The 16,472-nt window shown below is 39.6% G+C and overlaps 1 protein-coding gene across 50 annotated transcripts in view; it reads left to right on the top strand.

The window, feature by feature from the left end:
- MAP4K4 (mitogen-activated protein kinase kinase kinase kinase 4) overlaps nucleotides 1–14,642 on the top strand; it is a 197,225-nt gene extending 182,583 nt beyond the window's left edge. For 34 of the 50 annotated variants that reach the window (XM_055243556.2, XM_055243532.2, XM_055243538.2 and 31 more), the window contains 6 exons: nucleotides 2,453–2,587; nucleotides 5,096–5,196; nucleotides 7,004–7,153; nucleotides 7,695–7,854; nucleotides 8,722–8,861; nucleotides 11,109–14,642. In XM_055243556.2, the coding sequence (XP_055099531.1) occupies nucleotides 2,453–2,587; nucleotides 5,096–5,196; nucleotides 7,004–7,153; nucleotides 7,695–7,854; nucleotides 8,722–8,861; nucleotides 11,109–11,192 (770 nt within the window). In that variant the 3' untranslated portion in view covers nucleotides 11,193–14,642. Of the gene's footprint in view, nucleotides 1–2,452; nucleotides 2,588–5,095; nucleotides 5,197–7,003; nucleotides 7,178–7,694; nucleotides 7,855–8,721; nucleotides 8,862–11,108 lie in introns of all 50 variants that reach the window. The other 16 variants (XM_055243537.2, XM_055243522.2, XM_055243535.2 and 13 more) reach the window with 1 other exon arrangement.
- The last annotated feature ends 1,830 nt before the right edge of the window (nucleotides 14,643–16,472 follow it).

Genomic DNA, 16,472 nt, shown 5'->3' with positions numbered 1-16,472 from the left:
AGTCTCTGATCAGGTATGTGTTTTGCAGATATTTTCTGCCAGTTTGTGGCTTGTTTGTTCATGCTGTGGAATGATGTCTTTTGCAGAAGAGAAGTTTTTAATTTTAGTGAAGTCCAACTTACTAGTTTTTTCTTTCATGAATTGTGCTTCTGGTATTGTATCTAAAAAGTCATTGCCAAATCCAGAGTCACTTGGATTTTCTTCTGTTACCTTCTAGAATCTGCTTTATAGCTTTGTGTTTCACATTTAGGTCCACAATCCATTTTGAATTGATTTTTGTGAAAGTTTCAAAGTTTGTGTAGATTTATTTTCTTTTGCCTGTGGACATCTAGTTTTTGAGCAGCATTCATTAAAAAGACTAACCTTTCTCCATTGAATTGCTTGTGCTCCATTGTAGATGACTGCTATATTTATATAGTTCTATTTTTCTTTTGAGACGGAGTCTCAATCTGTCATCCAGGCTGGAGTGCAGTGGCAAGATCTCAGCTCACTACAACCTCTGCCTCCCGGGTTCAAGTGATTCTTCTGCCTCAGCCTCCCGAGTAGCTGGGATTATAGGCATGTGCCACCACGCCCGGCTAATTTTTCTATTTTTAGTAGAGACGGGGTTTCACCATGTTGGTCAGGCTGGTCTCAAGCTCCTGACCTTGTGATCCACCCATCTCTGCCCCACAAAGTACTGGTATTATAGGTGTGAGCCACCGCGCTTGGTGTATAGTTCTATTTCTGGGCTCTGTTTCTTCCCATTTATCTATTTGTCTCTTTTTGTGCTAATAACCACACTGTTTTGATTACTGTAGATTTATAGTAAATCTTGAAGTCAGGTACTGTCAGTCTTTCGACTTTGTTCTTTTTTAATATTATGTTGACTGTGTTGGGTCTTCTGCCTCTAGAGTCAGCTTATTGGTATGTACAAAATAACTTGGGATTTTGATTAGACTTGCATTGACTGTGGATCAAGTTGGAAAGTACTGATGTCTTGACAATATTGACTGTTCTATCCATTAACATGGAAATCTCTCTCCATTTAGTTCTTTGATTTCATCAGAATTTGTAGTTTTCCTTAAATAAAACTAGCAAAGGACTAATTTTATTAGATTTATTATACCCATTTTGTTTTTTTGAGTACTAGTATAAATGGTGTTGTAGTCTTAATTTCAAATTCTAATCATTTGTTGCTGGTGTACAGGAAATACAGGAAAGTGACTGACTGTTTTATTTTATTAGGCTTGTATCCTGCAACCTTGCTATAATTCTTGCTATAATCGCTTATTAGTTCCAGCAGGGTTTTTGGTTGGTTGGTTGGTTTTGGATTTTTTTTGGTTGATTCTTCAGGATTTTCTACCTAGACAGTCATGTCTTCTGTGAAGAAAGACAGTTTTATTTCTTCCTCCCCAGTCCTTGTACCTTTTATTTCCCTTTTTTGTCTAATTGCATTAGCTAGGACACCCAATATAACATTTACTAGGAGTTGTGAGAAGGGAAATCCTTCCCTTGTTCTCTATCTTACGAGGAAAGCATCTAGTTTCTTGCCATTATGTATGACATTAGCTGTAAGGTTTTATGGTAGATGTTTCTTGTCAAATTGAGGCAGTTCCCCCTCTATTCCTATTTCCCTGAAAGTTTTTATTATAAGTAGGTGTTGGGTTTTGTCAAGTGTTTTTCTGCATCTGTTGATATGATCATATGATTTTTCTTCTTAGCTTGTTGATGTGAGTGTGTGGCTGACTTTGCCCACCATCATTTTTGTTGTTGTTTGTAGCTGTAGTTTCTCTTTATTCCTTTAGATGACTACACCACAATGTATTTACTCATTTTACTATCCATTCAGACATTATTGTTTCCTGTTTGGGGCTATTAGGCACCATGCTGCTATGAACATTCCTGTTGGTGTACTTGGGGGCATACACATACATTTATATTAGAAGAGAGATTACCAGATCATACGTAACATATGCACATATCCTACTTTAATAGATAATGCCAAACTTACAAAAACAGTTCTAACAGTTTACAACACTAGTTTCTGAAGTTTCTAGTTGTTCCACACCTTGCCTACCTTTGATATTGTCAGTCTTTTAAATTCTAGACATTCTGATAGGTGTATGAAATCATCTTATTATTGTTTTAACACACATTATTACTGTTGAGAACGAGCATCTTTTTATGTGTCTGTGAGATCACTTCTTTTGCAAAGTTCCAGTTATAGTGGCATGTCCAGTTTTTCTATTGTTATCTCCTGTTCTATTTGATTTATAGGAGTTCTTTACATAATTCTGGATATGACTCCCTTGTCAGCTGTTTCTGTGGTACACATCTCCAACTTGTGACTTGCCTTTCACTAGGTTTAAGTGCTGGCCTTAAGTGATTGATTTCTTTTGGTTACTATTGTTATTAATGATGAGACCTACTTCTGAATATGCATGTAAAATATTTATATTTATTTTGCTAGGCAAAAAGGATAAGTTACGTGTTTACTATTTGTCCTGGTTAAGAAATAAAATACTTCACAATGATCCAGAAGTTGAGAAGAAGCAGGGATGGACAACCGTAGGGGATTTGGAAGGATGTGTACATTATAAAGTTGGTAAGTTCTAGAAGTGTCATATTTCGTTTTTCCAGAGTTTGATTAGAGTTTGAATTTTAAACTGTAAATTTTCACAGGTTTTTTGAAGTTTGTAATAATAAACTTGTTTCTGAAACACGTGGATCATTTCTGGTGTTCTGTTTCCAAGGCACATTCTAATCTTGAAGTCTCATCTAGACATTGTCTTACTCCCTCTGTGCACCTATATGCGTAACAGAGTTCGTCCCTGCAACTCACTCTGCCCTCAGTCTCCCCCACACTGTGCATCTTGTGAGAGTCTTTCCACTCCTCCTCTTTGACAGTCCACATTCTTCTCCTCTGTAAGATGTGGTTCACAGTAACCTCTTTAAGGAAATCTTGCCAGTGGAAGCCAGCTGACTTGAGTCGTTTTTTTACATGCCAGGCTTATTCTCCTCTTAAAGGTCTGGAGGTCCTTGGCAGGCACTGATAAGAGTGTTTGAGAGTTTGACTCAAGGGCTTATGGCCTGCCATTTTGAATTAAGTGCCTGTGCACAGCTACTATGCTCCTCACTAGTAAGTGAGCCCAGCTGGCCAGTCAGTGTTTTATGGCAATTGTATTGTTTTTTCTCCTTGGCATGAAGCAGTGATTCTCACGAAGTAAAATCTCACAGGAACAAAACCAAAACTCTTTTTTTTTTTTTTTTTTTTTTTTTTGAGATGGAGTTTTGCTCTTGTTGCCCAGGCTGGAGTGCAGTGGCACGATCTCAGCTCACTGCAGCCTCCACGTCCCGGGTTCAAGCGATTCTCCTGCCTCAGCCTCCTGAGTAGTTGGGATTATAGGCACCTGCCACCATGCCCAGCTAATCAAAACAATTTTTTTTTACATATGAAAAAAAATACTGGCACTAATGTTACATATACGGGAGAAATAATGGACCTGAGCCAAATTAAAGTTTTATAGGAAAGATGTTACAATCTAACAGAATTTAAGCAGGAAGTTTTTCTATATACCGAAAACTGATTAATGTTACAGGCCTATTGAATGTTTGTTTCTGCTTGCGTGTTTTCTTTTTTCTGTGTTTATGAAAATATATACCTCATCAGTTCCTCTGTTCCGAGGGATGTTTTCATGCTTGGCATTGTCTTGTTCGTGTAGTCTGTTTGCATCCCTCAGCTCATGGGTTAATGGTGATTGTGGGAGCTGCCTCAGTATCTCAAACAGTTCTAATGATATGGGAAAGTAGAACTCTCTGCTTAGGATAGATTTTAGGATTAGGGTTTTCTGTGTTTATGTGAAGTATTTTTATGTGTTGAGGTATAACTAAAATCATCTAAGGCTAAATGTGATGAAACAGCTCATAACAGATGAAATGTACATGAATAGATTATCCTGCAGGGGGAGCAAGAGGCAGACGGGTTAAAAGTCTGTTGGGCTTTTCCCCAGAACAAAACAGTAGGCCTTCAGGCCTGTCACTTGTACAGAATGAATCACAAGTATTTTCAGGAGATAAGTGTGGGTAATATCATTCATTCATTGTCATTATGGTTGCCACCAAGAATAGGGAGCTATTTAAATGTATATTAAATTAATAAAAATTAGGTAAACCTTAAAATTTAGCTCCTCAATGGCACTAGTACATTCTAAGTGTGCAACAGCCCCATGTGTTTAGTGGTTATCATATTAGTACAGATACGGAGAATTTCTATCATCGCAGAAGTCTATGAAACAGTACTGGTTTTGTCAGACTCTTATAAACCTTTGCGTCTTAATGTTCGTTTATTGATTTATTTAAACAGTGGTAATATATAGAGTTTAACAAGGGGAGTTATCAGGTAACAAGTTCTCACTCATGCACAAAGAAGGAATCAAGTAGCGGTGTGATGTTAGCTTGTAAAGAAATCATGGATCTGCATTAGTAAGTCACAGGTACTCAAGGACCCCTGGGAGTACCTGTTTTGGCAGAGTTGCCTGGCAGTAAGGGCACCAAAATAGCTATGGGAAGGAGGCAGTTTTACTACTTCTGTAGATCAGGAAATGGTCTTAGTGATACTTGGACTTGGTTCACAGATACTTCTGTTGGTAGAATTCAAGACTCATGAATATTTTAGTATAAGCCTTTTTTCTTCCTCAGTCTCTGTGAGCCCCATGCAGGACTAGGGAAAGTCGTAAGGAGGACCTTGGTCTCTCTGTGTGTTTCAGGAGTCTCTTGGCTGATGAATCATGTTGTTATTCATTTGGAGTAATACTAAGCCCTTGAAGACTTTAGATGGTATACCTGGCATTGTCCTTGATTATAAAATATCTTGGAATCTATTACAAGAAGATTAGGATCATTAGTGAAAGTACTCATTGATGGTCAAAATACATTAAAGACCTGGAAAAGGAAACTGTGAGGTGTGATCTCTCTCTGAATTTTTCCGCTGCTTGTTTGGATGAATGAATAGAAGGCATATTTATAAAGTTTGCAGAAGACAGCTAAAACAGTTTAGAGGGCTATGTTGATACTGACCTGTGCTTCTCTTGCTTTTTTATTTGCTGCTTTTCAGTAAAATATGAAAGAATCAAATTTCTGGTGATTGCTTTGAAGAGTTCTGTGGAAGTCTATGCGTGGGCACCAAAGCCATATCACAAATTTATGGCCTTTAAGGTAACAACATCAAGTGAATTTAAAAGTAGTATTGGCCATTCAAGCTGCAACCAAGAGTCAGGGAATACGTTTAAAATGTCTGAATGTTAAAATTGCTAATATAAAAGCTATGTGCTAATATAGCATATAACTTTATCATAAGAAACCATTTCTAATGTAATGTAATAAGCTTAGTTAATCTGCTTTCTAAGCCCACAGAGTGAGAAGGAGAGAGAGATAAATGTTGGGTAGACACTTTAATCGATGTGGCAATGTGTTAACAGAGGAAAAGAGAACAGCACTTCCACCCTTCAGTTAAAAAGGTGACCTTCACCTGAGTCATGGATGCGTGTAAAGATTTAGATGTGTTTTTGATAACAAAACTATGTCTAACGGGCAGTTTTAAGGTATATCTGTTCATAAAATACTAATTAAAAATTAAATTACAGAAATTCTAATGACAGAACATTATTGTATAGTAAGTGAAAAAAGTTAAAATATTTCATATGATTCCATTTTTGTTTCAATAAAAAACTCAGATATAACATCTGAACTAATGTATAAATTAAGATGTTTTTGCCACTTTGCATGTATACAGTTTTAGGAAAGTAAATGATTGAGTACTTAGTCTTAAAATTAGGACCGTTTTCATTTGTGAGTTCACAAAAATACTCATGGAATTTACAAATATACCTCACATTGCCTGGTGATTGGCTTTTTAGAATAGTTTTTTTGTATTTTATTGAAGGGGTAAGTTTCATTTATTTGCAAAATTTGAATTTTGGATTGCTTACTGCTTGATTTCCCAGTGAAGCAGGATAGATGGAGTTACAATATTTCCTTAAAAAATAAATCCAAGTGTTACTGAATAAATAGAATTGGTTATACAGTTATATTATCTTCTGAGATCTGGCCTTAATATCCTTTATATACTAGGTACCGTACTAGTTGGTTTTATACATATTACCTTATTTAAAGCTGCTGTTTCATTATCCTAGTCTCATGAACTGTGGCTAGTGATGTCAATGAAAAACGGAGACCACCAGCACAATCCAGGCTGTTGTAGCACATACAGCATTTTCACCATTTTAGTCTAGTCAGAAAATTAGAGATCTTTATAGTTCAAGTAGCTACTAGTATGATAATAGTGGTACAATTTTCAGTGTGTGACTCCTACAATTCCTCTCACTCTACTGTGCATTTGAATAGTTGAGTAGTATGCTTAGGAAAGTCCTCACTATTTTACTTTGCATGCTTTTCTGATCAAGGCAGCCAACAGCACAGTAAGTGACAGAGCAGAAATCTTGATCTGGAAAGGGAGATTTGGAACATAACTTCTGGAAGAAGTGTCTTCTAGATGCTAATTAACAGGCAAAAACATAATAAAGACTAATTTTGTAAAGTATTGTTGCCTTACGGTTGTTGCCAGTGTGGCTCAGTAATTGAATGACTGAGTATGTTGGGTCTTCTCTAGTTTGATCTATTAGAAGTAAGTTCTCCGGCCGGGCGTGGTGGCTCACGCCTGTAATTCCAGCACTTTGGGAGGTCGAGGTCAGCAGATCAAGACCATCCTGGCTAACATGGTGAAACCCCGTCTCTACTAAAAATACAAAAAATTAGCTGGGCGTGGTGTCGGGCACCTGTAGTCCCAGCTACTCAGGAGGCCGAGGCAGGAGAATGGTGCGAATCTGGGAGGCGGAGCTTGCAGTGAGCCAAGATGGCGCCACTGCACTCCAGCCTGGGTGACAGAGCGAGACTCCGTGTCAAAAAAAAAAAAAAAGTAAGTTCTCCTTCATCTTCTCACTTCTCTCTTATGGCTTCTTTGCAGTCATTTGGAGAATTAGTACATAAGCCATTACTGGTGGATCTCACCGTTGAGGAAGGCCAGAGGTTGAAAGTGATCTATGGATCCTGTGCTGGATTCCATGCTGTTGATGTGGATTCAGGATCAGTCTATGACATTTATCTACCAACACATGTAAGAAAGAACCCACACTCTATGGTTGGTTGACTGGCTTCATTTTGTTTTGACTTTTTTCTTTACTCTGCTTAGTGAACTAACACAAGCAAGGATTAATTTCCCCTTGGTGTGGGGGTGAGTATTTAAATGATATGCAATTTTCAATAGCTCCATGCTCTTAGACAAGTGGAAATCCACCTTCCTGGCTCTGTGGAGCCCTTGTGAAAACCTCTTAGCTCTTGCTTTGACTAACATGGGATGGATTTGGGGCAGTTGCTGGCAGGCCAGAATATCCCTGGGTTGGGAGTGGTTCTCAACTGGAGCCCAGCATCCAATGTTTCATGGGCCTCAGGAGATGTGAGTCAGTAGAGTATATTACTGGGAAAAGGCAGAGTTGGGGGATATATATTGCATGAGTATTCTAAAATGTTAATCTAATTGCTGTATTTATCACCAGAGATATGGTACCAGTGCATTCACCAAGAGTCTTACGGAGCACTTGCACAGGGCTGAAAATAACCACAGACATTCTTCCCTGTACTTTGTTCCTGTTTTCTAGATCCAGTGTAGCATCAAACCCCATGCAATCATCATCCTCCCCAATACAGACGGAATGGAGCTTCTGGTGTGCTATGAAGATGAGGGGGTTTATGTAAACACATATGGAAGGATCACCAAGGATGTAGTGCTACAGTGGGGAGAGATGCCTACGTCAGTAGGTATGGAGAACTTGGGGAAAGGCAGCATTTGTGAAAGTGGAGCCGTGTCTGAGACTGCATTTATTTATCATGCTGATTTTGTATGTCCTTCAGACCTTTTGGCTACCATTGAATAGAGTGGTTGGCAGTGTAGATGGTGGAAAGTTAGATTGTAGGCCGTGGAAATAGTCATAGGTCTATTTTAGAACAAAATCCAAGTAATTATTTTCTACTTTAAAAGCCCTATTATTATAATCTCTCATTTAATCCTTAAAACATCCAGAGGAAAATCGGACATGTTTTTGTTGACCACTTTGTAAAGGGAGACAGAGAATTGGTAAAGAGACAGAGAATTGGTAACAAATTGGTAAAGGGAGACAGAGAGAAAGGGAAGTTATTTGCACAGAATGGTAGAGCCGTAACTACAAACAGCCTTGTGCATAGTTTTCTAGTTTGCATTCAGTAATAAAGACTGACAGTTGACATTTTCATGGGTTTCTATTCAAAACTATTTTGGTTTTATTGTAATTAAGTCACTGTCTCTGATCACTCATGATTTCTCTTCCCTGCCGTCTCTCATGACTGGATTGATAAAAATCTGTGCACTAAACTCTAAACTCAGTGGGTAATTTTTCTAGATAGGCGTGAAAGGCTTAAGGAAAATGAAATAGATCAACCACTGATGCAAGTAACTACTTCACAGGATAGACAAGGTGGTTACAAAGGCAGAGTTCCTTGAAAACAAATCTTTAAATGCTAGGCATTTAAATTTTAAATTTTAAAAAGATTTAGAAGTATAAAAATACATTTTTATTTATCACGTAAGCAACATCTTTTCAGGGCTGTTTCCTTATCTTTAATGGTTTATAATTTTTCTCTCCCCAAAAGCATATATTCGATCCAATCAGACAATGGGCTGGGGAGAGAAGGCCATAGAGATCCGATCTGTGGAAACTGGTCACTTGGATGGTGTGTTCATGCACAAAAGGGCTCAAAGACTAAAATTCTTGTGTGAACGCAACGACAAGGTAATAGTTTCCTCATGGATTCTTTTTAGTTACTCTATCTTTTGATAATGGCTTGTTTTCCATGGAGTTTGATGATTAATTTCCTTGGAGTTTTGATAAAAATAATCAAGGAACTTTTTAAACGTTGCTTTTTAGTCATGTTTGTGAGGATTGGGGTATGTTTTGCTTTTTGCTATGAGGGGATAGAGATATTTTTCTCTGTAGAAATTAACATATTTGGGTTTTGCTTTGTATATGTATTTTTAACTCTGTTAGATGACCAGTCTAGGCTATAATTAGTTTAGAGACAGGGAAGATAAAAGCTGCCAGTTTAGTTGGCTGGAATTCTTTTGTGAGTGGAAGGAACCACCGTGCGATTTGGGTACATCAAAAGTTTCCTTTGACCTGATGTGTGTCAAGAAGATGCCCCTTGTTAGTCTGTGAGTGGTGAAATTGCTTCCTAGGTTTGCATGTCAGAAATGTTTCACAGTAAAAATCATCTTATGCAGACATAACATACCTCCTGCACCAGAGACCCCATGGCATGACACCCCCTTTGCTTTTCAGAACTGGCCATACCACTCCAGGGACGATTCCTGTGGCACCTTCCTCCCAGGAAGTCCCTTTCAAACCGGCTTTGGAGTGGAGCAGATAGATGGCTAGGGGTGTTGACCCATCCCTGTTTGCCAAGGGAGAAGGCATCGAGGGTGGAACTGATTTTTACTAAGCCTACCCTTTCTTTCTTCTGCCCAGTCAGACAAAGGCATGTCTGACTACCTAAGGCAAGACACCACGACCTTTGAAACTTGGCCCTGAAGAACGTTTCCACCTTTTGCCTCACATTGACAGACTGGCAGTCAGCCCAGTTCTCAGATTTAAACATTTAATCATTTAATGCAAGAAAGAAGAAGCTACACGTCTGTCCTTGCCAGCTGGTCCTGCTTGCCTGACACATCCCAAACACAAAGTCGCTTCACTCCTACCCACTGTCTTCTGCAACCCTACAACTCAGTTTCAAGTGGAGTTTTGCCTACAGATTATCTCCCAAATCTGTGACCTTGAAAATCTCTACAGCTCAGACCTAATTCAGGATTTTGTCAGCTTGTTGGCTTATACTTTCCTAAGTATGTTTACCATAGCTGCAACTATAACATTCTTTGAATTTCAGGCATTTAAATATTTTTATCATGCGTGTCATGTCCTTTAAGATTTATTAATAAGAGGCACAAAAGTTCTATTTGCACAAAAATTCTATTTATGGATTATATGAAGTAATTAATACATTTTTTATTGATTTTTAAAAAGAAATTAGGTTGTTAAGGAGTCTTCCCTGTTGCTCATTGTGTTTTTTAAAGACATTTATTTATTAGAAGGTGTTAACAGTAGAAGTGGAAAGAAATAACTCTTCAGAAACATCCATTTTTTTCCTTTGTGGTCTCACAATATGCCAACGTGTAAGGAGTTAGTAGTAACAAGCCTGAGTTGTAATAAAAATTGGCTGCAGATGGTCACTCCTTACAAATTATAAATTGATAATTGCCCCAGAGGTTTTTGTGGGTTGTTTTTGTTTTTTTGTTTTGGTGATGGAGTCTTGCTCTGTCACCCAGGATGGAATGCAGTGGCGTGATCTCGGCTCACTGCAACCTGCGCCTCCTGGGTTCAAGCAATTTTCTGCCTCAGCCTCCTGAGTAGCTGGGATTACAGGTGCCCACCACCATGCCCAGCTAATTTTTTGTATTTTTAGTAGAGATGGGGTTTCACTATCTTGGCCAGGCTGGTCTTGAACTCCTGACCTCATGGTCTGCCTACCTCGGCCTCCCAAAGTTCTGGGATTACAGGTGTGAGCCACCGCGCTGAGCCTTTTTTTTTTTTTTTTTTTTTGAGACAGAGTCTCGCTCCGTTGCCCAGGCTGGAATGCAGTGGTATGACCTTGGCTCACTGCAACCACCACCTCCTGGGTTCAAGTGATTCTCATGCCTCAGCCTCCCGAGTAGCTGGGATTACAGATATGTGCCACCACATGGTATTTTTAGTAGAGACGGGTTTTGTCATGTTGGCCAGACTGGTCTGGAACTCCTGGCCTCCCAAAGTGCTGGGATTACAGGTGTGAGCCACTGTGCATGGCCTCAGAGTTTCTTCTGAAAAGGTTCTTTGGGAGTCTAAGCTTCTCGTACTTGACAGTGTTGAGGATGATGGTGGCTTAGATTCCCTGGCTGGAGGTGCTGCATGACCATGGTAACCATGCCCTCTTTGTTCTTGCTTTTGCAGGTGTTCTTTGCCTCTGTTCGGTCTGGTGGCAGCAGTCAGGTTTATTTCATGACCTTAGGCAGGACTTCTCTTCTGAGCTGGTAGAAGCAGTGTGATCCAGGGATTACTGGCCTCCAGAGTCTTCAAGATCCTGAGAACTTGGAATTCCTTGTAACTGGAGCTCGGAGCTGCACCGAGGGCAACCAGGACAGCTGTGTGTGCAGACCTCATGTGTTGGGTTCTCTCCCCTCCTTCCTGTTCCTCTTTTACCAGTTTATCCCCATTCTTTTTTTTTTTTCTTACTCCAAAATAAATCAAGGCTGCAATGCAGCTGGTGCTGTTCAGATTCTACCATCAGGTGCTATAAGTGTTTGGGATTGAGCATCATACTGGAAAGCAAACACCTTTCCTCCAGCTCCAGAATTCCATGTCTCTGAATGACTCTGTCTTGTGGGTGTCTGACAGTGGCGACGATGAACTTGCCGTTGGTTTTATTGGCAGTGGGCACAAGGAGGTGAGAAGTGGTGGTAAAAGGAGCAGTGCTGAAGCAGAGAGCAGATTTAATATAGTAACATTAACAGTGTATTTAATTGACATTTCTTTTTTGTAATGTGACAATATGTGGACAAAGAAGAAGATGCAGGTTTAAGAAGTTAATATTTATAAAATGTGAAAGACACAGTTGCTAGGATAACTTTTTTGTGGGTGGGGCTTGGGAGATGGGGTGGGGTGGGTTAAGGGGTCCCATTTTGTTTCTTTGGATTTGGAGTGGGGGGTCCTGGCCAAGAAAACTCAGTCATTTTTCTGTGTACCAGGTTGCTTAAATCATGTGCAGATGGTTCTAAAAAAAAAAAAAAAAAAAAAAAGGAAAAAAGAAAATGTGTGCATTTTGTATAATGGCCAGAACTTTGTCGTGTGACAGTATTAGCACTGCCTCAGTTAAAGGTTTAATTTTTGTTTAAACCTAGAAGTGCAACAACAGTTTTACCACAGTCTGCACTTGCAGAAGAAAGAAAAAATTCAAACCACAGTTTTTTTGTTTTTTTTTTTTGCCTACCTCATTGTTCTTAATGCATTGAGAGGTGATTTAGTTTATATGTTTTTGGAAGAAACCATTAATGTTTAATTTAATCTTAATACCAAAACGACCAGATTGAAGTTTGACTTTTATTGTCACAAGTCAGCAGGCCCAAGAACTGTCCATGAAGATGGGAAATAGCCTTAAGGCTGATGGAATTTACTTCCAAGTTTAGAAAGCAGAATGCTTTGTTTTCACCAGATTCACCATTAGAGGTTGATGGGGCAACTGCAGCCCATGACACAAGATCTCGTTGTTCTCGATGTAGGAGGGTTGGTAGCAGACAGGTGGTCACATTAGAATAGTCACACAAACTGTTCAGTGTTGCAGGAACCTTTTCTTGGGGGCGGGGGAGTTTCCCTTTTCTAAAAATGCAATGCACTAAAACTATTTTAAGAATGTAGTTAATTCTGCTTATTCATAAAGTCGGCATTTTCTGTGTTTTAGGTGTAATATCGAAGTCCTGGCTTTTCTCGTTTTCTCACTTGCTCTCGTTCTCTGTTTTTTTAAACCAATTTTACTTTATGAATATATTCATGACATTTGTAATAAATGTCTTGAGAAAGAATTTGTTTCATGGCTTCATGGTCATCACTTAGCTCCCCTAAGCATGTTACCGTCTCAGAAAAGGATCAGGACTCCATGTCACAGTCCTGCCATCTTACTTTCCTCTCATCGAGTTCTGAGTGGAAATACTGCATTATGGCTGCTTTAACCTCAGTCATCAAAAAAAACTTGCTGTTTTTTAGGCTTAGTCTTCTTCCTTTGTGGTTAATTTTCCTGTATATTGTGAAAATGGAGGATTTTCCCTCTGCCCCCACCCACCTAAACACAGCAGCCATTTGTACCTGTTTGCTTCCGATCCCCTTGGCACCCACTCTGGCCTCTGTCAGTTTCCTGTTCCTGGTTCCGTGTTTTTGAAAAAGGCCCTCCTTTGAGCTACAAACATCTGGTAAGACAAGTACATCCACTCATGAATGCAGACACAGCAGCTGGTGGTTTTGTGTATACCCGTAAAGACAAGATAAGCTGAGAAGCCTTACTTTTTGGGGAAGTAAAAGAAGATGGAAATGGATGTTTCATTTGTATGAATTTGGAGCAGTGCTGAAGGCCAAAGCCGCCTACTGGTTTGTAGTTAACCTAGAGAAGGTTGAAAAATTAATCCTACCTTTAAAGTGATATGAGGTAGGCTGGATTCCATGGCCACAGGACTTTAGTTAGAATTAAATTCCTGCTTGTAATTTATATTCATGTTTAGGCTTTTCATAAGATGAAACATGCCACAGTGAGCACACTTGTGTACATATCAAGAGAAGAAGGAAAGGCACAGGTGACTGTGGCTCCTTCCCTGGCTTTAGAGAACAGTACAAGGTGGGCAGATGTCTTTGAAGAAATGCTCAATGTCTGATGTTAAGTGGGAGAAGGCAGAGAACAAAGGAGTTGGCATCATGGTCTTACATTATCCAAAGACTTGAAGCTCCATGTCTGTAAGTCAAGTGTTATCCAAAAAAATGCAAATGGTGTTTCATTGGAATTACCAAGTACTTGGAACTTGCTGGCTTTCCCATAGGTGGTAAAGGGGTCTGAGCTCACACCAAGTTGTGCTTGCCCTGCTTGTGCAGCTCCAGGCACCTGCTGGGCATTCTCGTGGTGTTTGTGGTGAACTGAATTGAATCCATTGTGTGGTCTTAAGTTACTGAAATTGGACCACCCTTTGTCCCTCTCGGCGGGGACTTCCTGGTCTGTGCTTTACTTGGCTTTTTTCCTTCCTGTCTTAGCCTCACCCCCTTGTAAACCAGATTGAGTTGCTATAGCTTGATGCAGGTACCCAGTGAAGTTTCTCCATAAAAGATTGGGAGTCGTTGAAATGTTTAGATTCTTGTAGGAAAGGAATTACTTTCCCCCCTTTTACAGGGTAGTGACTTCTCCACAGAAGTGCCAATATGGCAAAATTACACAAGAAAACAGTATTGTAATGATACCATTACATATGGAACATTGAACTGTTAGAGGAGTGCTCTTCCAAACAAAACAAAAATGTCTGTAGGTTTAGTCAGAGCTTTCATAAGTAATAACCTTCCTGTTTTAAAATCAGAGTAACCCTTTCTGTATTGAGTGCAGTGTTTTTACTTTTTTCTCATGCACATGTTATGTTGGAGAAAATGTTTACAAAAATGGTTTTGTTACACTATGTGCACCACATATTTATGGTTTATTTTAAGTGATTTTTTTATGGGTTATTTAGGTTTTCATCTTAGTTGTAGCACACTTACCCTAATTTTGCCAATTATTAATTTGCTAAATAGTAATACAAATGACAAACTGCATTAAATTTACTAATTATAAAAGCTGCAAAGCAGACTGGTGGCAAGTACACGGCCCTTTTTTTTGCAGTGCTAACTTGTCTACTGTGTATTATGAAAATTACTGTTGTCCCCCCACCCTTTTTTCCTTAAATAAAGTAAAAATGACACCTATTTTATGTGGCATGAGTTTCAAATATGTTCTGACCCTTCAGAATGTTTCCTTCCTGTGAGGATCCACATTTTATGCATACCTGCCTACCCTGAGCCAGAGCAGGCTCCTGTATTTTGCTATTTCAGATGACAGGGGCTTGCCCAAGGCCAGGTGTAGATTATGAAAGTAGCAAATGTTTGTCTAAAGATCTCAGAGATGAAGTGGGAGATGAACCTCCATCACCATGTTCCTGAAGACAATATGGAGTAAAGCTGGTCCTTTAAAGAAATAATGTCGCATTTTTGCAGTTTTGAATTTGGATCAAAAAGTACAACAACATGATGTCTGTAATAGGACAATTAAAGTAGCTCTTTCTCAGTTTGGTGCATAAATACTAACTTGGGTTTAATAATTGGAGCCACTTCAATGTAAGGTCATTGTGTCTTCAGCGCTGGGATTCCCCATCAACCCCCCATAGGCCTGGTAGGCATGATCCCCGTCGGGCAAATCTGGGGCCATGCTCTCAGTGTTGGCACCTCATCTTAGTCTGCAGGGCTGCCTGTGCTGCATCATCATCATTTAGGTATATTAATAAACCACTTCGTGCTTCATCCTAGAAACATGCTATCTCTCTAACAGGAAAATAAAATTATAACTCCTTAGGCTGTCAGATGAGTAAGATTTTTCTTTTCCTACTTGGTGTGTTGCAGTTGGTGGATGATTACGAATAAAAATCTAGTGGAGTTTTCTTGGGACCATCATGCAATCCTCCTGTTCCAATTTTCTCCTCCACTGGTTGAGATTTCACTTAATGGAAGCAACGGGGGATCCAATCAAGACCCTTCAGCCAACACCAGCTCTGTGTTTTGGCATCATATTCAAAAATACAGTAAAATTGGTGCATTCTCTGGCATCTACTTCAAAAAAAAAAATCCATGCTTCATTTAAGCAGAAGTAGCTAATGTATTTTATAAAGCAAAATGGCTAAGGAATCAAAACTTGGGGGAAGTAGTTAGTATATTTTCTTACGTGAGAAGATAGGCACTCAAATACTGTGTTCCCATACCTGGTCTACCTCTCCCTTAGGTTAATCAGACTGTATCCTTGTGTCAAATTCTTCCTGAAACAGTCTCATCTTTGCCTCTGTCCTGCCCAGCTTCTTTGCTGTTATCTTGTTCACTATTTCCTAATGGATACATAGCCTGCGTATTAGCCGAGATTGTTTCTCAGATTTAACCACTTACTAAATTCAAACTCTGCTCCTCCTGAACTACCAACCATGCTGGCACAGAGCAGGCACTCAGATTCCCTGGCTGTTTGCTTAAGTAGCATGGGATAACTCCTATGTTAATCCAAGGGAAAACCAGCCTGCCTGTCCAATGTGGGACGGGCAAGGAGGTGCTCTGGTCTTCCTCTTCCTTCGAGGTCGTCCTTCCAGGAAGTGCTGGGGAAGTGTAGTCCCAGGAGGGCTGCAGAGCTCCACTGCAGTGGGCATGGGCCATCCTGTCCCATAACAGGTTCCTGGTACTTACCAGTCCCTCCAGCTGGAGCTTGGTGTTGGAATAACACTGCAAGGACTCTTGATTTCTGAGACCAATCTAGTTGGCTTGTTTCTAAGAAATTTGGATTAGATATTCCAGCACAAAGTGACTTTTAAAAAATACTAATTTCTATTTTGGCCGAAAGTGTAAAATTCAGGCAAGTTACTCTCCAGAGTTCTGTGGAGGGATGCGGACAGAGCTGACCAAGGCCATTCTGCTCTTACCCTGATCTAACAGCCCTTAGAAACGAACATTAAGCAACAATAAGTGGTATTGAATACTTCTTGATTCTTTGACAGCTTTATTGAG

Source organism: Symphalangus syndactylus, chromosome 14 (genome assembly GCF_028878055.3).
Source record: "Symphalangus syndactylus isolate Jambi chromosome 14, NHGRI_mSymSyn1-v2.1_pri, whole genome shotgun sequence".
Lineage (NCBI taxonomy): Eukaryota > Metazoa > Chordata > Mammalia > Primates > Hylobatidae > Symphalangus > Symphalangus syndactylus.
Note: the sequence above shows the minus strand (reverse complement) of the source record. Positions and strands in the feature narration are given on the sequence as shown.